The 26,980-nt window shown below is 38.0% G+C and overlaps 1 protein-coding gene across 2 annotated transcripts in view; it reads right to left on the bottom strand.

Moving 5' to 3' along the window:
* Positions 1 to 26,969, bottom strand: part of CDC123 (cell division cycle 123) — a 43,154-nt gene extending 16,185 nt beyond the window's left edge. Inside the window, exons 1-7 of one of the 2 annotated variants that reach the window (XM_037510612.2) lie at positions 26,566 to 26,968; positions 24,144 to 24,215; positions 17,509 to 17,566; positions 16,908 to 16,940; positions 14,825 to 14,920; positions 12,920 to 13,026; positions 990 to 1,038 (exon numbers count right to left, since the gene is read on the bottom strand). In XM_037510612.2, coding sequence (XP_037366509.1) covers positions 990 to 1,038; positions 12,920 to 13,026; positions 14,825 to 14,920; positions 16,908 to 16,940; positions 17,509 to 17,566; positions 24,144 to 24,215; positions 26,566 to 26,639 — 489 coding nt within the window. In that variant the 5' untranslated portion in view covers positions 26,640 to 26,968. Of the gene's footprint in view, positions 1 to 989; positions 1,039 to 12,919; positions 13,027 to 14,824; positions 14,921 to 16,907; positions 16,941 to 17,508; positions 17,567 to 24,143; positions 24,216 to 26,565 lie in introns of both variants that reach the window. The other variant, XM_054695090.1, reaches the window with a different exon arrangement.
* Between the last annotated feature and the right edge of the window lie 11 nt (positions 26,970 to 26,980).

The raw sequence follows: 26,980 nt of genomic DNA, 5'->3' as shown, positions 1-26,980 counted from the left end.
ACAGTAAATTAACTGTTCCACACATGGCATAATCACAGAAGATATGCTAATACATACACTCAACACAAAATTACTTGATAAACTGAGCCACTGGGCAAATTTTGAAAGCATGGGTATATACAAGCATAACTAAAATAAATAATGACAACATTAAAAAAAAATCACTGGACAAATTCTAATTGGTGTTATAAATGCAAGAATGTAAGTATTTCACAATATGAAGCAAGGATAGTCACCCTTTAGTCAACAAATGATGAGCTGTCAGAGTTTTTAAAAATAATGTATTCTGACAGTGCAAGTGCAAGAAGAGCCAGTAGTAAAGATAAGCAAGAACTGATCAGAGATGTAACTAAAACCTGTCATCTTAAAAACAACAAAACAAAACAATTATGCTCCTCATTCATTTCTCACAAATAAAGAGCTAGGGATGATTGAGAGAGAGAGAGAGAGAGAGAGAGAGAGAGTGCATGTGTGTGTGTGTGTGTGTGTGTATGGCATATACTTTGAAACTAGGAAAGCAAGGAATAAAAATCTGAATTTACTCTCTTTGAATTCTTATTACTATTTCTGATAAGGTAGTTTTTCACTATCCTTTAATTCTTCTCTGTGTAATTTGTGGAATAAGTGAACAATACAAAAAAAATTAAAAGGTGTACTAGGTCTGAATGGTAAATTGGTGACAGCTGCCTTTCCTGATCTACCAGGATAAAAGTGTAACCAGGTTAATCTGTGTAGAGAGTATAAAGGTGTATGCTTTATTACAAAAGGTGTATACGCTGTAGTGTTTGCACACTATGTCTACATATATTCTATACACATAGAACATTTTTATGTGATATATTCCATAAATTGTAAAATTCAATGGCTCCAGATTTCCAGAGAAATTGATCCAAAAACTTTCATTCACTTCACTTAAGAATAAATACCAATTCTCAACACATCTTCATCTAGGACTATCACGTCATCATAATTTAAGAAAAGTTTCTTACCTCATATTCTATACAAGGATCTGGGGAGTCATCAGTACAATGAATAAATCTTTGAAGGAAAAAAAAGCAATTGAATCTTTTTTATAAGTATCAGTTTATGCATACATATTTTTTTATATTTAATGTGAGAGTAAGTTTTTACTGAAAGCATCCAGAAACAAGAGACTAATTCAAATTCAATGAGCACATATTAAGCACAACTTGACATCAGGTGCTAACTAGGGAACTTGAAATGTTGTTTTATTAGTTCTCAAAACTATCATATGTGCTAATGTAATCTCCATTTTCCTGGCCAAAAAACAAAGGAATTAAGACCCAAGAAAGACTGAATTTGGTAACCAAGGCTAACAGTGAACAAGTGACCAAATTGTCTATTTCAAACGGAATACAGGACTACACTGCTGTTTTAAATTCTCACTGCTTTTCCACTTCTCTGCTGACTTTAATACTACCAAATAAAGCCACGTAAAGTTAAATCTTACCTTTTCCCCACATGCCATTTAAAATAACATTTGCTAGAGTTATTCCTCCACTAAGTTCATGTTTATGAACAATTTTTTGTATTGCTTATTAAATGTCTACCTATGTCAAGGACTGGGCTAGGTACTTGGCATGCTGAAATGACAGAATCCCTTGTCCTTTAGGATGCTAGTCTAGAGGGGAAAGTCTAATAAGTAGACAAAGAATTTCAAAGACTGGAAACAAAATTACTGCGAGAGACAAAGGAAGGCTGATGAGAGCTACCTTTCTGTCCTTGTGTGTGGGGGCGGGGGGTCTTTTCACCTCAAGGGACTCTTTTCAGCAGGAAGAAATGGGTATTTATGAATTTTTTTTTAGGATTTATTTATTTATACAAGAGCTGGGGTACAGGTCAGAGGCGTGGGAGGGTGAGTAGATTCACCAGAGACAGAGCGGGGGAGCAGAACAAGCAGACAGACGGAAAGCACTGCTGAGGGGAGCAGCGGGTGAGACAGGAGAGATCTGCCGCGCCATGTGGGTATCTCCCTGGCTGGCTGGGAATCGAACCCGTACTGCAGAGGCTGCGGACAGCTTCACAGTGCGGTGCTCAACCTGCTGCACCAACGGGGAGGCTGGTATTTACGCGTTTAAGACAAAGGCAAGCATGTGCTAAGGGACGTTAAAAAGACCAATTATTTTATGAAATCTATTATAAAAATTCATGTATCCTTGAAACATTTTTCCTCAATTCCTTTTTAAATTGTAAATATAAAACAGGAAAAATGTGTCAAAAATTCATACAATATAATGAGGGCTAAAAAATGTGTAGCTAAAGAATTTTTCAAAGGAGAAAAATATTCACTGTACAAGGTACTTTAAAATGATGGAAAAAGATCAGAAAACAATATAAGCAACACTTCATTTTTTAAAAAAATACACAGGAAACCATAACATAATGATAAGTATTAACATGTTACCAATGGTTCTTTACCAGCAGACTGTTAATTCCTTCTGCTTATCTGTAGTATTTCTAATAATATGTTTTTTACATCAAATATATATTACTTTGATTTTGACTTTTAAATCAGAGGAATTAAAACACACATAAAAGTACAAAGTATACATGTATTGCTTTTATAAGAAGTTAATTCAAGTTTATTTTAAAAGTTAATATTTAAGCTTCCAACTAACCAATAATGTAATAAGCATTATGATATAACTGCCTATTTGAATTTAAATGTATCTTAAAAGATCCAAGATGGAAGTAGAGAAATGATAAATTTTAATTAAAAAATGAAATGGCATCATCTTAAGTTTTAGTTTAGTAGTAATGTAATTATTACCATTTTAATTTTTTAAATGTGATTTTAACAATGTATGTGGCATATTTTTGGTAAATCTGGTAACAGGATAGCTCTTGTTAACATATTATTATATACAGAATAGAGTGGATTAAGGGTCTGTATCTACCTATTTTTAATATGTTTTAGGAAAACCAAAAGGAACACATTATCTATTTTCTAAATGCTTCTATATTCCTACAAATATTGATTTCAATCCTTGGTTAGTCCTCATACTGTATATTTGAGTACTGTCATTTTCTAACATTTTTTAAAGTACTGGATGGTTTAACATTTAATGTTATTTTAAAAATTTGACAAGTTTCAGAAGGTAAAAGTGAGAACATATGTGGTATGTGAGATTATTGTACAAGAGATCATCTTATTAAGATGATGAACCAGATGGCCAAGTATCTGAGGAAGATGCTGAGGTATCTAGTTAAGACTGACTATAAAGGTCACCAACAAAGCTTTCAGGTGCTCAGGCAAGACACCTCAAAGAAGGTATGTGAATAGTTAGATTCCATCTGCAATGGGAGGAGTTAAGTTTGAAAAGCAAAAATGAGTAAGACAATGACTATTAACAATATTTACATTTTTATAAATCTTATTTTAATTAACTGTTCCAAAATTCCACATTAGGCCAAAAAAAAGGGGGGAGGGGAGTCCTTAACCAAGGCTACTTACTACATTGAGAATACAAGTAGAAACAATACTAGCAGAAAATATGCATATTCTATTAGAAACAATGAAATATCTTTAGTTATATCAAAATTGAAAACATTTGCTTTATTCTGGTTCTCACTGAACCAGATGACTCAAAAACTTTAATTTGAAATAGAGAAAAAAATTAAACTAATTCTCTCATTTCCAAAAATAACACTTTTGTAATTGCCAAAAAAAAGCAGTACCTCAGAGGAACAGTAAGTCACTGACCAAGGAAAGCAATTTACAGAGAAGGAATACCGAATTGTGGGCCTCCCTGGTGGCGCAAGACTTAAGACGCAACCTATGAAGCTGTCCACAGCCATTGCAGCACGAATTCAATTTCTGGCCAGCCAGGGAGCAACCCACATGGAGCAGCAGACCTCTCCTGACTCGCCCGCTGCTCCCCTTGGCAGTGTATTTGAGTTGATCTGCCTGTTCTGTTCCCCACTCTGTCTCTGGTGAATCCTCTTATCCGCCACGACTCTGGCCTATACCCCAGATCTTGTATGCATAAATAAATAAATCTTAAAAAAAAAATACTGAATTGTTACATCTACTGTAGCTTCTATGAACACACACATAAAGTCACTTGGTAAGAGTTAATAAAATTTTCAAATCCCAACTCAGCATATAGCATAAAATTGTAATACCAGGTTAAAAACTTATTTATAAGCAAAGGCAAAAAGTATGTGGCAGTATCCAGCACTTCCCCTAACACCACAAATAAGTTAAAGCAACACTTGGAAGTTATGCTTGAATTAAGGAGTAATATGAATTGGTTTGAGATCACCTTAGAATTGGAGCTATTGTTAGCAAATTCCTAAAGTAAAAAATCAAAAACTGGTCTAGGTTCTAGACTTATTAACTGTCAACATAAATGAGAAACAACCAATTCTATCCATCCTACCTTCCAACAACTCCAGCAGTTCCCGGTAGAGGCAGAACTAGATGAAACAGCACTGCCATTGAGAAATCTGCCATCTTACTGCAGTTTCCTTCTACACAGCTTACCCTTTCTCTGTTAGTTTTTTTTTTTTTTTTTTAAATATTAAATTTTATTTTTATATTCCCCCATACAATTGCAAACGCCCCATTCTGACCCCAATCCTTCCCCTCCCGCCCCCCCTTTCTCTGTTAGTTTTTAAGAACTCCTCTTTATCTCTGGTTTTCTCCAATGACAGTAAGATGTTTCCTATTGGGACACTTGTGTTTCTTTAATATTTCTATCTTTTAATCATTCTTGACTTTCTCTTTTAATATGATTCTTGCCTCATTTTCTCTCTCCTTCCTTCCAGAACTCCTATTTAGACAGGGAGTATAGTAGGACAGGGACAGGACAGGAATGAAGGACAAAATCTGTGTGCTGCTATAAATTTCCTTGGCTCATTGATTTTTACCATTTCAGAGCTATCTTACCACAATTTATAAAGTCATATATGTGTTAAATATAACCATTTTTTATCTAATATGCCTCTTAATTCCATAATTGCAATTAATTATCTCTCTATGCTACATCTTGGATAAAAACTCACATAGCTCATACTCAATAACCAATTACCTTCTTCAATTATATCTTATTTACATAGATAAATGAGTTTTTAATTCTCATAACCAGCTTTCATATCTAGAACTTTTGTTTGCTTTTTTCTCCCTAGTAACTTGTTCTAAGAATTTATTCATTTTTTGAGTCGATCAATAGGACATTAATATTATCTTTTAGGTTTGTTATTCTAAACTCAGAGTTCTAATCATCGTCTGTTCTCTGATTTTCCAGCATGATGTTCTATTTTGTCATGTGTTTTCCTATTGTTATTATGAGAATCCTTTTAGTGGGCCTCATTTTTTCTTTAAGATTCCCATGATGTGTGGCTGTGGGAATTTTCTCAACGCTCTCTGTATTTACATGTCCCAAGTGCTTCAAGGGTAAAAGTTTTCAGGAGTGATTTCTATGTTAATTTCTTTGTTTGGGAATTAGAAAACCTTGTAAGTGGGTTAAATTTGTACTCCAAGTTTGCTGTTCAACAGAGACCTTGAGGTTTCAACTTAAACAACAAACAAAACACAAAGCTCAAGTAATTTCAGTCTTGCTGCCTTGTCCCTGTACAATGAATGGATTTGTTGTTGCTGTTGTTTATACCCTTTACTGAAGGTGAAAGAGGGTTTCATTTGTAATTCTTACTTGTTTTGGCTTAATGTTTGTCTCCTGTCCTTAAAAAAGTACCAAAAAAAAAAACCCTTTGTTTCAAACCACCCTTAAAGCCAAGCTCTACCAAGCTCTCTGCTTTGCAATTCCTTGCACCTGGAATTGCCTTATGTTTCTTGTGAATTCAGCTATTAATATATTATTTTGTGTAACATTTTAAATTTTACCCAGCATTTCTAGATGCTTGTAACAAAATATTTTTTCAAGTTATTTCAGTCTACCACTTAGCTAAAACCAGAAATTAATGGTCAGTATCTTGTAGTTTTTACAAATAACATTTTGAATTTCAATTGAAGATCTTTGCCAACCTGAATAATTTAGCTATAATTAGCATTTAATAGTCAATTTAATGCATATTTATAAGACTGTTTTTCTTAAAAACACAAAATTCTGGGCCTCCCCGGTGGCGCAGCTGTTGAGCGCTGGGTTGCGAAGCTGCCCGCGGCCTCTGCAGCGCCGGTTCGATCCCCGGCTGCTCCCCGGCCACCGGAGGAGGGTCCCGCATGGCACGCAGACCTCTCCTGCCGCCCGCTGCTCCCCTCAGCAGTGTACTTCGGTCCTTCTGCCTGCTCTGCTCCCCGCTCTGGCTCTGGTGAATTCTCTCACCCTCCCGCGCTTCTGACTGTACCCAGTGCTTGTATAAACAAAACAAAACAAACAAATAAATAAATTAATAAAACAAACAAACAAAAAAAAAAACCACAAAATTCTAAAAATGTTTACATCTTCTAAAATATTTTCCTGGCTCAGTATATATTTCATATTTGCAAGAATTTTTGACTGAAAATTTCAAGATGCCAATAGTAAGTCATAATAATCAAAGGCACTTATTCACAAGTCTAGGTAGAAAGGAGACTCCAATGTTGAATGTTAAACTCATAAATCTTGGCAGATAATTATAATTCTTCTGATTAGTCATAATAAACATAAGTGGTATTAAAATAATAAATATCACATAACCTACAATGTGAATTACAAACTAAAAGTATTCCCAATACAAGAGTAAATATTTTGAGAAAATAAAAACCAAAGGTCTAATTTATGAAAGTTACTATAAAATTATGCCAGTACATTTTCAATACACTTTGAAATTAACTAGTTAATGGAATTTTAAGAGAATCAAATCTAAAAAAGGCCAAAAAAGAAAGAAGGAAAAGATAGTCCTTGTCAAAAACCACAAGAACTGTGCTTACTAGCACAGATGATTGATAGAATGTTATCTTCTTTGTCTTTCTTTTATAGTCAAGCTACTTCCTAAATTATTCTTTCTACTAAACCAGCCAAACAGTCTCACTATAAATAAGTATAGTGAGTATACTCATTATGCCCTAACTATATCTTAAGATTGATAAACCCTTTCCTGTGAACTTTACTGTGATAAACAAGTAATTCTTACCACACTGTTCCAAGTAGCTCACATTGAAAGAGAACAAATGTACATTCAATGATAATGATGCATGTGTGCCCAAACAGCGGAGTATAGCTGATCCTAAAAATAAGAATGCAGTATATAGAAAGTAAGGTGAAATGTGTCCTATGCTTTATTACAAGAGCAGAAGGAAAAGGATGAGAAAGGAAATGTTTATTCACTATAACCATATAACTATAACTAAGAAATACTGTGCAAGAAAAATCCAGATGAAAGTGGAAACAAGAGAGACCGCCATTGGAAAACATGCTGAAAGTGAATCTTATTTGCTGGGGGTAATGTTATTTGCTGTGAGATGTTAGCTAGATTTACAATACTAGCTACTCAAATGGTATGAGTTCTGTCTCTAATTTGGGCCAATCAACTTGATAGCATTGCTTTGCTTTGAGAACAGTATCTATGTAAGTTTACTCTACACATCTTAGGTATTACTTAGGTATTACCTAAATTCACTGACTGAGATCACAATTTCACCATTTTTATTTTTACTTCTATTTTTTTAAAGATTTATTTATTCAAGCATACAAGAACTGGGGTACAGGCCAGATGTGCAGGAGGGTGAGAGGATTCACCAGAGACAGAGTGGGGAACAGAACAGGCAGACTGACTGATATACACTAATGAGGGGAGCAGCAGGCAAGACAGGAGAGGTCTGCAGTACCATGTAGATATCGCTGTGGCCGGCCAGGATGGAACTTGCACTGTAGAGGCTGCGGACAGCTTCACAGCACTGCGCTCAAAAGCCTGTGCCAACCAGGAAGGCCCTCACCTTTTTTTTTTGTCTTTATCATTATTTTTTTATTTTATTTTAAATTTTATTTTTATATTCCCCATACAATTGCAACCCCCTTATTTTGACCCCTATCCCTTCTTTCCCCGCCCCCCACCCCCATAGTGTGTCTCTGGTTCATAGTTGTTTGTTGATTTTGATTCTTTCTTTCTTATAATTATTCTTTTTCCTGGTCCTTTATTCAGGTTTTCTAGATTCCTGCTATGAGTGAGACCATCCGATATTTTTCTTTTTCTTTCTGGCTTATTTTGCTGAGCATGATCTCTTCTAGCTCCAACCATGTTGCTGCAAATTGCATGTGTTTATCTTTTTTGAATGCTGAGTAATATTCCATGGTGTATATGTACCACATCTTCATGATCCAGTCATCTATTTTTGGACATTTGGCTTGTTTCCAAAGCTTAACTATTGTAAACAGTGCTGCTATAAGCATAGGGGTGCAGGTGCTCTTTGGAATTGATGTTTCTGTGTCCTTTGGGTAAATACCTAGGAGTGGAATTGCTGGATCATATGGGAGCTCTATCTTTAGTAGGTTGAGGAATCTCCACACAACTTTCCATAGGGGTTGGACCAGTTTGCACTCCCACCAGCAGTGCAGGAGAGTTCCTTTTTTTCCACATCCTCACCAACATTTGTTGTTGCTAGTTTTTTTAATATGTGCCATTCTCGCTGGTGTGAGATGGTATCTCATGGTAGTTTTGATTTGCATTTCCCTGATTGCAAGTGATGTTGAACATTTTTTTTTTTTTTTTAATAGAGGCATATTTTTCTTTATTTATTTGTTTGCTTGTGTGTTTGTTTTGTTTATACATGCACTGGGTACAGTCAGAAGCGCGGGAGGGTGAGAGAATTCACCAGAGCCAGAGCGGGGAGCAGAGCAGGCAGAAGGACCGAAGCACACTGCTGAGGGGAGCAGCGGGCGGCAGGAGAGGTCTGCGCACCATGTGGGACCCTCCTCCGGTGGCCGGGGAGCAGCCGGGGATTGAACCGGCGCCGCAGAGGCCGCGGGCAGCTTCGCAACCCAGCGCTCTACCGCTGCGCCACGGGGAGGCCCCCGATGTTGAACATTTTTTCATATGCCTGTTGGCCATTTGTATTTCCTCTTCGGAGAAGTTTCTTTTTAGCTCTTCTGCCCATTTTTTGACTGGATTATTTTCCTTGTTTTTGTTGAGTCTCATCAGCTCTTTGTAGATTTTTGTGATCAGTCCTAGGCCCTCACCATTTTTATAAACAATAAGTAAGCATCATAATTAAAGCTTTATAAAATGGCAGAAAATAAAATCAATAATGTTTTAAAAGTGGCATGTCATAGATATTTACTAAAACACAATCTTCACTGATAGCTTTTTTAAAATCTGACCTCCTTACATAGTAAATGATTTCTAAACATAAGAAAAAACCTTAAGTCTTGGGCAGAAAAAAAAAGAAAAATATAGAGGCCAGGGAAAACTTAAGCATCAAATTGCTGGTGCTGGACCTTTTATTATCCACCAGGAACCAAAATAAGAGTTTTGGTACAGTGACTACATTCTTAAGATTTTCACCATAGCAAAAAAGCAAAGAAAAAGGAACGTTAATGAACTAAGAATGACTGGGTGTGTTCACTAGAATTTTCATTGAAGTCTTCTTCAAACAAATCACATACATTATCTAAAATTGTAATCTAGGGCCTCCCCAGTGGTGCAGCAGGTTGAGTGCAGCACTGTGAAGCTGTCCGCAGCCTCTGCAGTGCGGATTCCATTCCCGGCCGGCCAGGGAGCTACCCACATGGTGCAGCAGACCTCTCCTGTCCTGCCCACTACTCCCCTCAGCAGTGTATTTCAGTTCATCTGCCTGTTCTGCTCCCCACACTGTCTCTGGTGACTCCTATCACCCTCCCGCACCTCTAGCTTGTAACCCAGTTCTTGTACAAAAACAAAATCTTTAAAAAAAAATAAATTTAATCTAAAGAAAAAAAATTGTCAACTAGAAAAATGGTACTTAAAAATCACAAGATAATGGTTCCGTAAGGTCTACTTACATATAAAATTTTACTCCAAAGACTTTTTGTTGCTGAATTTTAGGATTTATAAACATATAACTCAAAACCAAATTTTGTGATCTTAAGAAAAAAATGTATAAAAATTATACTGAACATAATACATAATATCGCTTAGATTACTAAAACAAATTTCCTAACCATTAGTCAAATTTATCTTTTACTCAGGAGACCCCAGAGAAATAATTAATAGGTTAAGTATTTCACTCAGTCACTTTTTCTAAACGCTAACTGAACATAGCTTCTTTTTTGTTTGCATTGACATATTAAAGTGCTTATTAATAAAATCAGCCTTGTGACTCAACAAATCTAATCATGTAGAATGTTTATATTGGGCAAATAATTCAGTCAGCAAGTATAATCCAGGCAGATTATGCTAAATATGCCATATATCAAATTCCACATTTTGAAGTGTCTTGTGTACAACAGCCTTTTGAGGAACAAGATAAATAAGAGTAATTATTATTCTAAACCAAGTTTCAACTGTGGCAGACACACTTGCTATTCCCTGCCCGCATCCTTATAACTGAATAGTGATTGCTTACATCAGGAAGCACTCATGCTTCGTGGTCCCCTTTAGAATCCCAGGGATACATGTATGACTAATCTAAGTAGTCTTCTGAAGTACACCTGAACTAGAAGAACCAGGATCATGTTAGAAATCACATTCTCAGGCCCCACTCCTGGCCTACTGAATCAGAAACTCAGGGGTGAGACCTAACAATCTGTTTTGTCAAACCCTCTAGATGATTCTGATATATGCTGAAGTTTGACAGTTACTGTCTAAACCATCCATAGCAACTCTGTTCTCTCTGCCAACTGGCTGGGTAACTAATAACTGTGTGACCATGAGCCTGTCAAGAAGTTTCCTGGGAGACTTCCAGAATGCTTCACTTGCTCACATATAGAAAATAAAAGGAAATACATCACAGCCCCCCTATTTTTGATTCATATGTCACATGTTCACATGAAACTCAGAATTATAGCAGCAAAATTGAGACCAGCAGGTGATAAACCCAAAGATCAAGCCAATAATCTAAAGATACCAGTAGGAAAACTCAAAGAGCCTGGGTGAGTCACTGATTTAACCCTAGAAATAGACAATTTTCAAACTTATTAAACACTGTATTTTTGCTTTGACATATTAAAGCAGCACTTAATCAATAAAATCATTAATGAATCAGCCTGTGACTCAATAAGTCTAATCCCTACCTATGTAAGCTATTTTCAGTTGGTCTTCTATTAACTTGCAAACTGACAGTTACATATGAAACTGGATGGATGGGGAAGAAGTGGCAGGTATGCACAATATTTTCACCCCAATCACCAGCTTAGTTTCTAGATTTTGTAATATGCTTTATTTTAAAGGTCAGTTTTAAGATTAAATTGGTTTAATTGGTTTGTTTAAAATGGGGTAGGATGAGCAATCTCATCCTATTTGCTATTTGATGACAGAACATAAGAAACAAAGAGATCACTGATAGCTCAACAGTGCAGGTGTTGTCTACCTACAGAGAAGATAGCACCAAGTCAAGTTCTTTAGTTATGAAACAACTGGAAAGGAAGAAATATGGCAACTCCACTTCCAGATATTTATCCTAAGGCAAAAGTTAGGACAGTGAACAGATCTAACTCAAGGATATTATTCAGTGAAGGATTCTATCTAAGAATAGAGGATTGGTCAACCTATGCTATAGATCTGATCTGCAGTGGAACACTATTAAGGTAATTTAAAATAATGTTGAATTTAGGTATTTAATGACACATAAAGATGTCTGCTATATATTTTACACATAAGTGTAAAAGCAGTCTACTAAGCAATATGAACAATGTAACCCCATTTTTATTTTAAAATATTGGAATAGGGGCCTCCTGGTGGCCTAAGGGTTAAGTCTCAGTGCTGGCTGTCACCTCTACAGCCTGAGGGATCGTAACTACTATGATCTCGCCACAGTTGGTTTTGTGTACTTCTAGAATTCTATTTACACATAGGTCTAATGTAGATATAGCTGTCTTTATATTCTTGTGTGTGTGTATAGAAGAACTGGGGTGTAGGACAGAGGTGCTATCAGCAGCCACTAAAGCATGAGTTTGATCCCCGGCCACGGTGCTAACCCATATGGTACAGCAAAACTCTCCTGTTTTGCCTGCTGCTCCCCTTAGCAGTGTATTTCAGTAAATCTGCCTACTGAATGCTCCCAACTCTGTCTCTGGTGAATACTCTTACCCCCTGCACCGCTGGCCTATACCCCAGTTCTTCTACACACACAAATATAGCTAGAGTCACATGTATCTACATTAAACCTATGCATAAACAGAATTCTAGACGTACATAAAACCAAATGTGGGGCCTCCCCGGTAGCACAGCGGGTTGAGTGCCACACTGTGAAGCTGTCCACAGCCTCTGCAGGGCGGGTTCAATCCCCGGCCAGCCAGGGAGAAACCCACATGGTACAGCAGACCTCTCCTGCCTCGCCCGCTGCTCCCTGAGGCAGTGTCTCCAGTCTGTCTGCCTGTTCTGCTCCCCGTTCCATCTCTGGTGAATTCTCTCACCCTCCCGCACCTCTGACTATACCCCAGTTCTTGTATAAATAAATCTTTAAAAAAAAAAACCAACTGTGGCGAGATCATGGGTACCTTTACATTTCCTGTTTTTGTTTTGCTATAGCCCCAATTTTGTTTTCCTATGATAAGCATATGCTGGTTTTACAATAAATAGTGTGTTACCAAAATATTTAATAGGCAGATATATAGAAAGTCCCTGATATTTAGGGATATTCTAGTATAGCATTTACTATAAAAAGAAAAAAAAGGTATTCTGTAACAGGTCATTTGAGAACATTAAATATTTGTGTCATATGGAGCTATTGTCTACAGCAGTACTAGAGCTAGTAGAATTTCACCTGTAGAAAAACTCTTACAAGTTCTAGACCACAACACAGAAGAGTGAAAGACATACTTACGGCTGAGTGAAGTCACGAGTGATGAAATCAGAACTCTTAAACAGTAGAAAGATGTCACTGAGGATTTTACATTTCAGAGAACTATTCATTGCTATCCAGTAGGCATCCTAAAAAATAAAGCATGTTATTTAGTATATATTCCACATCAGGACTATACACAAAAACAGTAATGTTTATTATTTCAAGGGAAATATTTCAAAGGAAAAAGTCAGGTAACAACTTTTAGCTATACAGTCAAAAGTTAAATTAGACTTCTAAACAACAAACAGCAGTAACACTGCATGTCAGACACTCAGCTATGAATACTGAAAGGCGAGGGCTTCACCTTTCAGCTCAGACACAAGCATTTCCCTATGTTTTTCTTACTGGATGACAGAAGGGGACTAAAAGGCATCAGAACTGCCTACACTTCAGGCAGTAGATCAAGGTATAAAGAAATAACCTGACCAGCTCTTCTTTATGAAAAAGGAGATCTTTCCTTTCTTCCTATTTCTGGGGAGTTTCAGCTAGAACACCTGAAGTTTGATGATTAGAGCAGTTAACACCAGTGGCTGTTAAGTTTGGGAAAAAAGAGGAGAGATATTCTAAGCCATCATAATATTAACTCAACACAGTTCAGCAGCAAGGGACAATTCAAATTAATGCTCATATATAAACTAAGTTTCAACAACTTCTTTATAATAACTCATGCCATACCACTTGCTATTCTCTGCCTGCATCCTTATAACAAAACTGTGATTGTCTAAATCATGATTTCATTTCTCCCAATGAAAAGATGACAAAATTCTATTTACAAGTGGTATATGGAATGTAGATATTTAACTCTGCTGAAACAACAGTCTATACATAGACAATCATGCCACCATAAAAAAAACAGGACAATTATTAATTCCAGGCACAACAAAATGTTGATTAGAAGAACCTAAGTAATTATAAAATAGTATGTATCGGAAGTATACATATTGTTTGGATAATAATCAAACCAGAAATACTTAATACTGATCTATTCAAAATTCTGGTCTAATAAAAAATACAAGTATTACTATAATGAGAATACTGGAATAGAAAGCAGTGGGGACAGAGATGAAAGGGTGCTGAAGCTGCTCTAGAATAGGAAGTCAGTGATAAATACCTAAAACTGAAAAATAAAGAAGAGGAAAATAACTAAATGCACTAAAGTATCTGAATGTAGCTGCCTCTGAGGAGTGAGAAATGGTAAAACAAAACAGGTGAGAAGACCTACTGGCATCTGTAACAAGCTTCCAGGTCTTCTGAAAATTTAAATATGTAACTAATTTTAATAAGTAAAAATAAAAATAAAGTTCACTTTAGGGTTCATTTCAGAATAAGATATGCACATAGGTTTTTGAAAATGCAACTAAGTCCTTAATTACATTAAATGAGCTTTGCTCATATAAAATTATTTTTCCACTGGATTAGAGAAAATAGTGAATTTTTCCACAGACCCAAACTTAAAAAAAAAAAACTTGTTAATTTAATGTTAAAATAATAAAACACAATTTAAGAAAATAAGTTGATTTCTCAAACTGCTATTTATAGATCCAATGACATTTTACTTTTTATTACTTACTTTCCAACAGAGAAAAAATTTCTATTGAACAGAACAGCTGGATTTTTAAAAGGGTAAAGAATGTATTTCCTCAGATTTCTAGAACAATTAGCAACACAAGAGGTTGAAGCTGACTTAGCAAAATATATAGTATTCTGCAGAACTATGAAAATTTATTGCACAATCAGGACAATAAAATAATGGGGAAAATAAAAATAAATTCCATAGTATTTTTCTTGTACTAGGAATATAATTAGATGCTCTGTGGAGTATAACATAAAATGAATAACAAAACAAATATTAAGATAATGAGAGACTGAGTGATATGTTCCTACCCTTGGTGCGCTCCAGTTAAGCTTAGGAAATACACTGCCCCCTAGGCAATTGATGGCTTCTTGGACTTTAGTGGTGAACTCAGGAAATTCTGGTGCCTACAGAGAGAAAGAAGAAATCATTCAGGCAAATCAGTATCACCAGAAATAGAAGACGATCAAAATCTCAAGGTTAAGCTGTTAAGGGTGTTCAAACTAATTTAGAATACAAATTACTATCAGAATCACTGAACTCTGCTCAATAAAATCAATGCACAGATAACATTTATCAAAAAGGGGGAAAAATTATAAGTGTTCAAGTGGCATTTTCAAAAACAATCAAAATCCATAAAGCTATAAAAAGACAAATGTCACTCTGCATGTGAGGATGTGAGGAAGGATGGTTTCCTTAGTACCTTCACAAAACCAATATTTATCAAATAGAGAGACAGATGGATACCCTATCACACATACATATACTCCAATTCCCAGAAATAACACCTCAAGTTAAAGAAACAGAAGCTTTTCCGTTTGCAGAAGACTCTTGGACAATTCCCCAAAAAGCTTCATGAGAATGAAAAATAAATTATATGGTAAACTAGGCAATGCTATTTCCAGACAAGTTTTAATATAAACAAAACTCAAAAATAGGACTTAGTCCAGTAAAAATGTTCTTTCTTTTTTAGTTGACTTTAAAATGCACATTTTATTCAAGCAAAGTGACCAAAACATTCTAAGTGTCTTTTCAAACAAGAAGTAAACAGAAAGCTGTCATGAGGGAAAGTAAACATTCAGAGTCTCTCTCCAGTCATTTATGGCCCCTATATATACCATTATATCTGCTGCCCTCTATTGGGTAACTGCAAGTTCTGAAAACTCATTAATGACAACTTCTTCCATAGAGGAAAAAAAATAGAATAGGTCTATAATCAGCTAAATTAACCTAGTGACTTATGCTGACCCCCAAAGATCTAACCTTGTTTGACAGAGAGTAAACTGTGACTGGGAAACAGAACAAAAACGTAAGCTTAAAAAAATGATAATATCTCCCCCCAAACTAGAAACCAGTTTTAAGCAGCAGGCTAATGAAATAAAGAATGGAGCATTTAAGGGCCGGTTAGATTACCTTTCTTTCTGTTTCCATTGTATCTGATCATTAAACTGGTTAGCAGTATCTTAGTTGACAACCTCCCATCGTATCTATCTTGTTTGAGTACTTAGACTATGAAATTAAACCGAAGTGATTTACACAGGCTTTCAAAATAAGTAACAGTACTGGGACCTTTATTTTCCACTTGCTTCTCCCCACACAAAGGAAATTACATTTATATTAAGCCAATACTTCCCTTATAATCCCTTGAAGTTGCTGAAATGGCTCCCTAGAACTGTATCCATAAGAATACTCACTGAAGAGCTGCATTAGCAATATTGTACACAGATTTTACAATACAAAGCTTTGTCCAAATAAAGGTCCTTTCCTTCTTACTTTCCTTAATCCTCTCCCCTCTCCTGAAAGGCAACCATCATTATGAATTGCAGCATATTCTTCTATATTCATTATTTTATACTTATGGTATATCCATAAATGTAACATTTAAAATATTTAACATTTAAAATATTTAAAATGTAACATTTAATAAATATCCCCTGGTGGCGCAAGCGTTAAGCACAGTGCTATGAAGCTGTCCGCAGCCTCTGCAGTGCCGGTTAGATGCCCGCCAGCCAGCGAGGGTCCCACATGCGCGGCAGACCTCTCCTGTCGCACCTGCTGCTTCCCTCAGCAGTGCATTTTGTCAGTCTTCCTGTTCTGTTCCCCGCTTTGGTTTTGAAATAACCCATCTTGATTATTTTTTCCTAACCATTTTAAATTCGGTGTTTTTGCACATACACCAGTGGGTTATTACCTTTCACCAATACCTTGCATTTTCCTACCTTATGTACTGGCTCATAATCCTCAGCTGAGGGAATTTTCTGACATAAGTGTTTCCCTTCCAATCAATAATAGCCAACAAAGAAAACTACATTTGAAATGGGGAGTAAATGAGAATTTAGAGAGATCACACCTTGAAGCGCCCTATGAGACAGTATAGTGCTGCTCTGCTCTTACCGTCAGTGTGGCTGTGTTCTCGTCATCAGACCACTGCATGGAGAAAAGGAAAGAAACAAAAGATTACATTTAGAGAATGTACTGGGGTTACAAAAAAACAGTGCTCCATCTAAAATCCATACATTAAACAAGAGACATCTGGGCCTCCCCAGTGGCGCAGCAGGTTGAGCGCAGCCTGAGCGCAGCGCTGTGAGGCTGTCTGCAGTCTCCGTGGCTCTGGTTAGATTTCTGGCCGGCCAGGGAGATTCCCACACAGCGTGGCAGACCTCTCCTGTCTAGCCCGCTGCTCCCCTCAGCAGTGTATCTTGGTCCTTCTGCCTATTCTGTTCCCTGCTCTGTCTCTGGTGGATTCTCTCACCCTCCCGCACCTCTGGCCTGTACCCCCAGGTATAAGTAAATAAATAAATCTTGTATAAATAAATAAATCTTTAAAGAAAAAAAAGACATCTTTCCCTGTCTCTTGACAAAGTTAATGTCAAAGAGACTTTTATGTTATTTATCATTTTACTAAATGTATGCTGAGATCTAACTGTTAGAACCATTCCAGGTATCGTTTAAATTAGAAATGTCTGCAGAACACATTATTTGATTTTGAACTAACCTGGATTTCTTCTGCCTCATCATCACTGTCTGGTTGAGCATGTGTTGGTGGGTCTTCCCTAGAAGAAAATAAAGCAAAAATTAAGCAGTAAAGGGGCTTTGGCACCACGTAGTCATAATTCCATATGTAATGAGTATATAAAAAAGGTGTTAGAATTGGAGGATACTACTAGGAAGAGGTCACTTTCTGATTCAGAAACTAATAAAAATCAATATAAAATTAATGACAGTGTACTTCCAATAAAAGGTGGCAGCAATAAAACTTTCTGCTGCCCTCTATTTAGAAATCACGAAAAATTCTACCTCTATTTCTGATGACATCAAGAATCATTTACAACTCTAAATCCCAATATATGGAAAAGTCAAAGATAAGGAAGATCAAACAGGATGAACGAAGATATCAAAAAGAACTGTCTGAAGAGGTGTTCAACACCCCAAGGGGTAAAACCAAAAATCTTTTATTTATATAATGAAACAGAGCATATGGGCTGATGTCTGGAATTACCCTTGATATGAACTAGCATTCGGTGGATCTACATCACAGAACAGTATAGGAGGGAGGAAGAGAGAGAAGGATGCAGACCGCCCTCTATGAAGAAGCCAGTGAGCTAATAAGCAGGAGTTGAAAAGGGCCATCTAGCAGCTGAGTGCATTGCCTAGCGGGGGAAGTAAAGGCGGAAAGAGCCCAGAGAGAATAACACTACCCTGCACTACCTCAAAACCCAGCCATAAATTACTGGCTTAAGAAAATGCAATCATATCACTGAAAACAGTAAAAAGGATAAGAACCAGAGTAGATTCAGACTAAGAAACTTCAAGAAAAAAGAAAGGGGAACCACTTTTGATTGGCCATGGACATTGATCTATCCCATGTTTCCTCCTGAAACTCTGCTAAAATGACAGCAAAGAGTCCAAGGAGAAAGGAATCAAAAAGGAGACAACTGCAGAAGAAATCTGGCAACAACGGTTTGGAAAACAAAAAGCACCAGATAACACTGATGATGGGACTGACATGCTGGATACGGTCACCATCAACACCTGACATGGAGTGAGGTCATTTTGGAGCCACCCAGCTGGGTCAAGCCTGCATGATTACAGTCACATGAAAGATCATGAAAAAAATGAAACAAAACAGAAATCTTCCCAGTGCCAAGAATTAAGAAGTCACTTAACATGAACACATCTAACATACATTATAATTGGTTTCTATTATTATTATTCTGCCTGAAGAGACACAAGGTCAGGAAAGAACTTGGAACCAAAAAGGGACAGTGAGTATTAGTGCTTCGAAGAACTATGTCAATTCATCTGCGTTAGACCCAACTTGTGGGCCCCACTCAAATATCACTTCTATTAATATAAAAACTTTCGGGGTCATACCAACTTAGTGATTATTTAAACTCCAAAAACATCTCTTATCAGAGTAATGGATACTTTACTCAAAACCCGAGCATCTATTTATTTTCATGTTTGACTTGGCCACTGAGCCTGGACTCCTTAGTAGGATGTCCCATTTAAGGGACATCTTGTTTTTCAACAGTACATTTAGCACCTATCTCATAGTAGGCACCAATAAAAGTGCAATAAAAAGTAAAAAGTAGGCACTACCTACCTCAGAAATACAGGTTGCCAACCTCCTTTCCTACACCCACTGCAGGCAATGATAATCAAACCATGCATTCTTGCTTACAACACCCTAGATGCAGCCTCAGAATTCCTCTCAATACATCACCCAGGAAACCATTATCATCAGATCTGAGATTATAAGATAAACCGAGTTATGACCCTTGGCCTAACTATTCATTCAAGTTAGGATTCACTCCCATGGAAAAGCATGATGCAACTATGTTCATTCATTCACCCACTCAACAAATATTTATTGAGTCTGGGCTCCATGTTAAGTTTTAATTATAAACAAGGTCCCTTAGTCTGAAGTGAAAGGAAGGTATTCTATAGAAGGAAATGTGAGATGAAACACAAATCAGGAGCTATGGCAGACCCCAATAGCCATTCCCTACTTCTTAGCTAATAAAAACTCCCAAGTTATTCAGTTAACGGCCCCTCTGCCTTATGGACTTCTCCCCAACCATAATAGTGATTATGGACTAGAAGCCAATCACAGTTACTCCATCTTCCTTGCCAGTGAATAACCCAACCCTGACCAACAGTGGTTAGAGGACTCATGGGAAAGCTTTCTCTGCTCATGAGAAAGGGAATAAAAACCAAGTGTCACTTACTCTGGTCCTGGAAATGGTAGTATGAGGACAAAATGCTTGAAACTACTTCAGCTAACTTGGACATTGGAAAGGAGTACCAAAAAATTCAGAGAAGCTGACTTTGAGTTCTAGCATCACTGAACTACTATACTTTCCATAACTGCCATGCCTTAGGACTTCTTATTGTATGAAATAACAGTCTCATTATTTAAGTGATTTAAAAAACTGGATATCATCCTAGTCCACTCAGGCTGCTATAACAAAATACTCTAGACCAGGTGGCTTAAGAACAGAAATTTAATTCTCATACTTCAGGAGGCTGAAAATCCCACAGCAGGATGCCAGCATGCTCAGGTGAAGGTCCACTTCCAGGTTGCAAATGACAACCCTCTTGGGGTGTCCTCATATAGATGAAGGGGTGAGGGAGTTATGTGTGACTTTTCATTAGGGAACTAACTAATCTCTTTTGTGAGGGGTCTACCCTCATGACCCAAGCACCCCCTAAAAGCCCAACCTCCTAATAACATCATCTTTGGGCATTAGGATTTCAACTTATGAACTGGGGGGAAGGGGCACACAAATATTTGGACCACAGCAGGTATTCTATAATTTGCAACCCAAACCAACCCAACTGAAACAAGAAGCAAACAGAGGAGACACTGGGAGGCAGGCTAACGAGAGAGTAAAGTACAAGCTCAAACAGAAAAGAGGCCACATTTATTTCACTGCAGATGAAACTAAAGAAATCATATTCAGAGACTTTTCAGCTTTGGAATTTCCATGTAACGAATAACTTGGAAACTTAAAGAAAAGCATTCAATAGAAATTTCACCTTCTGAAAAAGATTCTACACTACTGTTTAGTGCAAACATTGATACAATGGTTTGTGAAAGCTATTTGCCAATATTGGTCAAGAATATCAAAATTTTTTATAACCTTTGTCCTGGGAGTGTGGGATTCTTATTACACAAAAAATAATCCTAAATACAAATAACATTCTATGCAAATATATGTTCATCTTAACTTTTCCCTCATACCCCTCTCTTAGTTTCTTGCATGTCAAGATTTACCTCACAGCCTCCCTTAATGTTGATCCCTCAGACTGAAAGATTCTTCCCTATACCCTTCAACTGACTACCTTCCACTCAAACTTCGTATCTCAAAGGCTCAAAAATACTCGCTTCTGGGCCTCCCCTGGTGGCACAGCGGTTGAGCGCCGGGCTGCAAAGCTGCCCGCGGCCTCAGCAGTGCCGGTTCGATCCCTGGCCGCCGCGAGGGTTCCACATGGCGTGCAGACCTCTACTGCCGCGCCCGCTGCTCCCCTCAGCAGTGTATTTCATCAGTCTGCCTGTTCTGTTCCCCGCTCTGGCTCTGGTGAATTCTCTCACCCTCCTGCGCTTCTGACTGTATCCAGTGCTTCTATAAATAAATAAATAAATCTTTAAAAAAAAAAAAAAATACTCGCTTCTTCAGGCATTCATAATTCATCCAGTAGTTATGTTATTGACCTCCCCATTTCCTTCACAGCATTTACAATTTTCACTTATACATTTACTTGCATGTTTAACATCTGACTGAGATTAATGATGATGGGAGCAGTTAGTATTTAAGTGCATACAATGTACTAAGCATTGGGCTTAACATTTTATGCTTATCTCTTTTTATCTTTGGAACAAGCCTATGAGGTAAGTTTTATATTATGTGTTTTTTTTTTAAGATTTATTATTTATTTATACAAGTACTGGGTACAGTCAGAAGCATGGGAGGGTGAGAGAATTCACCAGAGCCAGAGCAGGGAACAGAACGAGCAGACTACGAAATACACTGCTGAGGGGAGCAACGGGCATGGCAGGAGAGGTCTGCAAACCATGCGGGACCCTCGCCGGCAGCCAGGGATCTAACAGGCACTGCAGAGGCTGCGGGCAGCTTCGCAGCCCAGCACTCAACCGCTGAGCCACCAGGGAGGCCCAAGTTTTATATTATGGTCAGCATTTACAGACAAGGAAACTGAGGCACAGAAAACTAGAAATTAGCTAAAATATGATTTGACTCCAGGCAATCTAAGAACCAGCACTATGCCACAAAACTCTCATAACATATGACACTGAACTGTCAAATCCAAAAGGGCAGGGTCCCTGATTTGTGCATTACTGTGGAGCAGAGTGCTGGACAGCACTGCTTAATAGTATTTAGCAAGGTGGCTCCTATACCTGAAGCACGCACAAACATGTGCTTGGAAAACAAAATAGGAACTTTCTTCGATGTGCTTGTAGGACTGAATTCTGCTAAGTATTTTCCAATAGCAGGAGTCATTTTCTTTACAGTCATTTATATAAGCTTATTATATGTTCTAGATTTGAGAATAATACAATTATGTCCATAAAGAGCCCAATATTGAGAAGTGCTTAAGTATTCTGTTTCCTTATCCTGCAATGATTTCAAGTTAATAAAACTGTGAATTAATAATTTTCAGTTTTTTAAAGGGCAGAGAATACCAAAAACAGAAATATAATCCAGAAAGTTATACAGATCATCTATAAGACAAAAAAATATGTGGTTAAATTAGCATTACTGAAAATATATGCAATTCTGTTTCTGAGATTTGTTCATCCAATTAATGCTATTAAACACCTCTTATGTATCAGACATTGGTCTAAGACCCAGGCTGACCAAAACTATTCAAGTTCCTGTTCTCATGGAGCCTGCATATTAACAGAATAATTTAAGGGAAGCATGGCAGATGGAAGTAAATGTTAAGCAGAAAAATAAATTAAGGTTAGGGGGACAGTGATGTACCAAAATGGGATATTTATACAATGGAATGGGATTCAAGATGGTTTTTTTTTTTAAGATGTATTTAGTTATGCATACAAGAGCTGGGTACAGGTCAGAGATGCGGGGGGATGAGAGGATTCACCAGAGACAGAGTGGGGAACAGAACAGGCAGATCGACTGAAATACACTGCTGAGGGGAGCAGCGGGCGAGACAGGAGAGGTCTGCTGTGCCATGTGAGATGCTCCCTGGCTGGCTGGGGATCGAACTCGTGCTGCAGAGGCTGTGGATTGCTTCATAGTGTGGTGCTTAATCCCTTGCGCCACCAGGGAGGCCGAGGATTCAAGGTTTTTAAAAAGGAAGAAAATCCTGGCATGCTACATCATGGATGAACCTTTGTGAAATGAAATAAGCCAGTCACAAAAGAACCAGCATTCTATGGTGAGGTATTTATAATAGTCAAATGCTGGCACGAAAAGCAGAATGAATGTTTCCAGGGCAGAGTAGAAAAGGAAAGGTATAGAGTTTCAATTATGTAAGACAATAAGAGTTCTGGAGATAGATGGTGGTGATAGCTGCACAATATTATACATTTATTTAGTATCCTTGATTCATACACTTAAAAATAGTTAAATGGTAAATTTTATATTTTGCTACAATAAAAATAATTTTCTTTTAATTCTAAGGAAAAATTATCATCAACCTAGAATTCTACTTAAAAAAAAAAGTGATTTAACAGTCAGGGTTATTAGTAGGCTACTTCAGAAAAGATGGTGAGGGGTGAACGCTGAGATAGCATGGCTTCTGTGCAGAGGCCTGAATGAAAATAGGAATGTCATTCAATTCTTTTCATTCAAGTTAGGATTCAAGTTTGCACTAAAGAAAGTGTAGCATGGTAACTATTTTCCCTTACAAATAGAGGAAATGCATGAACAGAGAAGGTGGGTACATGAGGGTGGGTTAACAGAGGAACAAAATGCTAAGAAGTAAACAATAAACCCTAGTAAAGATTTTTGTTTGCAATGAACAATGAATGTTTTTATCTTAAAAAGTGAAGGAGTGCAGGGCCTCCCAGGTGGCGCAGCGGTTGAGCGCTGGGTTGCAAAGCTGCCCGCAGCCTCTGCGGCGCCGGTTCAATCCCTGGCCGCTGGTTGAGGGTCCCACATGGCGCACAGACCTCTCCTGCCACCCGCTGCTCCCCTCAGCAGTGTATTTCGTCAGTCTGCCTATTCTGTTCCCCACTCTGGCTCTGGTGAATTCTCTCACCCTCCTGCACCTCTGATTGTACCCAGTGCTTGTATAAATAATTAAATAAATCTTAAAAAAAAAAAAAGTGAAGGAGTGCAAAGGATTACAACATGCCCACTTTCCTTCTACCTACTCATTCATCTCCAAAAGAGATATTTACCATCATATCCATTTCCTACGGGCAGAGATGAAAAGAACTGCCCAATTTCACAACTACTATTAAAAAGAAGTACTTAATTTGAAAATATTATTAATTGAGCATTGACAAGGATTCTGGGACAAACATTAGGCTTGGGGGAATGGTGCTAAAGCTAAATTACTTTATATGGTCATTAGTGAGATTCAATAATTACATTTCTTTATGAAAAGTTTGAAGAACTTTTCTCTGATATACTTTACCTTCCTGAAACCACCAGAGTTCCATCATCAAGTAAATAATCCTTCACATTCTGGGGAAGTGGAAGAATGACACTGAAAGGAAAAAAAAAAAGCACATACCAAAAAAAGGCATCATTTTAAAAGACCAACCATAAGCAGAGACAATATTACAAACTCAATTCATTTCTGATTTGTCCCCTCTTATTTTATTTTAAAAGATTTATTTATATACAAGAACCGAGGTACAGGTCAGAGGTGGGGGGGGGGGTGGTGGTGAGAAGAGTCACCAGAGACAGAGTGGAAAACAGAACAAGCAGATTGACTGAAATACACTGCTGAGGGGAGCAGCGGGCAAGATAAGGCCGCCGTGCCATGTGGGTCACCTCCCTGACTGGGGATAGAACTTGTGCTGCAGTGGCAGCAGATAGCTTCATAGTGCTGCAACTTAACCCCCTGGGCCACCAGGGAGAGACTGTCCCCTTTATTTTAATATGAAGTGGGAGCTGTTAAAGGCATACATTTGACAGCAGCAGACTAGAAATTAAAATAATATGAATAAAGACAATAGTAAACTAAATTAGGTTTATATTGATATAATCACAATTGTCTCTGTGGTAAAGAAACAAATCAAAATCAGCCAACTTCTAAGAACCAGACTGAAATCAAAGTATGAAATCAACAAGCTCAAAAGAATTCTGAGCACAAAGACAGTGTGTCTATAAGAATTTTGAGACCAGGAGATATCTGTAGCAACACAGGAAATGCAGCAAACAAAAAGCATTCAAGCCAAAACAGACTCAAGGTCTGGAAACCATTCTTTAGTTGGCAGTGAGCACATTAAGGCTAAGAATTCACATTTATTTGGATGTTTTGGTGGTATTTAATTCAAATGATCACAAGATATGAAGCTGCTTAACTGAGCATACTTTAGCTTAATTTGTTTCAGATAACCATAATTTAAAATGTATAGGATCATTTGTTTACTATTAATGATAAATCATCAAAAATCCTCTCTCATATTTGTGCACAGAAAAAATTATTCAAGGGTTACTCCACTTTTAAAAATTACTCTCTGATTTATCAAAGTTATAATTTCACATTCAATTTGCTCAAGATGCTGGAAAACCAAAATTTAAGGTCAGACAGATGGTCCTGACTCCAGAGTCCAATTCTTAGCATTCTTTTTTCTTTTTTTTGGTAAAAGCAAAGAAAAACTACATCAGAGGTTAGAAAAGGTGCCTGCAGAGGAACAATTCAGTCTGGAAAAGTCTGACAGGGTCACAAATACAGTCTATTTCAATTATGCAAGGTAATAAAAGGCTGCAAAATCACATAGTAAAATGAATCCTATGTTAGTAGGTTGTATCCACTGCTGCTGTTGAAGCTCCTCCTTCTGTTTCGGTATGATTTTTCAAACACTGTCAAATACAATGATTATCTTTCTTCAGGCTGCTCTAACTAACCACCATTACACCATGGCTAACTTAAAGCAGGGTCTACATATTAATAACAAGACGGAAAAGAATTCTTTAGAATGATCTGATGCTCTTTCAGCCCCTCAGGATTTCAAAACCATTTCCTTCTCTGTACTCACACTCTGCACTCAGAGGACATAATGAAAAGGCAGAGATAGTTGATACATGAATAAGGGACAATCTAGGCCGCAAGGGGAGCGGGCTGGGGGGAAAAATACAGAAAACCCATCAGGAATACACACTGCTTCGGACTATCCCTCTTAATGAGTGAGAGCCGACTCTTACATCATGTTCCAGATGTTATAATTGCTTTTGGACATCTGGGGATAGTCTTGCATGCATTACCTTGAATAATCTGGTGAGGAATCAAACAGTTAATCCTCTGCTTGCCCTGCAAAACGGGGATGGATTTCCTGTTGTAAGCCAGAGAACTAGAAGACAAATACTGTTCCACTCCTTTTCCATATGGCTTCGTCTCACACCACATGCCATTCCAAACCATATACAGCTCCACTAACCTCTTTACCTACACCGTCATGATGGACTTCATTGGAACTGTATCATTTCAGTGCCGGAAAGCAGTAAGTCACCCAGCGAGTAGCAAAACCCAGACTGTTGAGTTATGCCGATCATCTCCCCTATCTGGGGACTGTAACCGGAGTGTGGGTGCATTCCCAAACCTAAACTCCATTACTCGCCCCGCCTCTGGGCGTCACTGAACCACGAGCTACCCTAGCCCACTCGCGGGCACGCAACGAGAGGCACAGCAAATCCTGAAGCACAGCGAATATGGATCGACTTCATTAGTCTCCCCACCTCAAACACCACCAAGAAGTCGAAACCTCTGCACTGATGCTCCCGTGCAGGCGTTACCAGGCCTGCATATTTACATCTGCAGGAGACAGGCTTCGCGCCACCTGTCGCAGTTCCCTTTTGCCTACAGGTGTGGGTCGCCCCTCCCGTCTGACCTCTTGATGGTTAGGCTCCGGAACAGCGGGTACCACGCGGAGAACTGACAGTGCAGCACCTGCTCTTTCTTCATTCTCCAGCTGCAGCCGCCTCTCCCTCTCCTTCCAGCACCTTCCCGGAACCCTGATCTCCCGTCCCGGAAGTGCCCGCCGAGCTAGTTTGCTTCAAGGACTCTTCCGGTCTATAAAGCAAGGAGGAAGTAGCCGCAGAAGGAACCGAGGAGGATTATGGGGCGTACTTTTCGTATATACACACAAACACACACACACACACACACACGCATACACACACACACACACACACACAGAGTCCCGGCCCCAGAAGAGGAATTCTGGCCGTGTTTAGATCTTAACCAGCACACACGTCTCCGCGCTGGCCGCTACAGGAACTCTGACCCGGAAGGTAATCTCAAGT

Source organism: Talpa occidentalis, unplaced genomic scaffold (genome assembly GCF_014898055.3).
Source record: "Talpa occidentalis isolate TD23 unplaced genomic scaffold, MPIMG_talOcc4v2.1 talOcc4.14, whole genome shotgun sequence".
Taxonomy (NCBI): Eukaryota; Metazoa; Chordata; class Mammalia; order Eulipotyphla; family Talpidae; genus Talpa; species Talpa occidentalis.
Note: the sequence above shows the minus strand (reverse complement) of the source record. Positions and strands in the feature narration are given on the sequence as shown.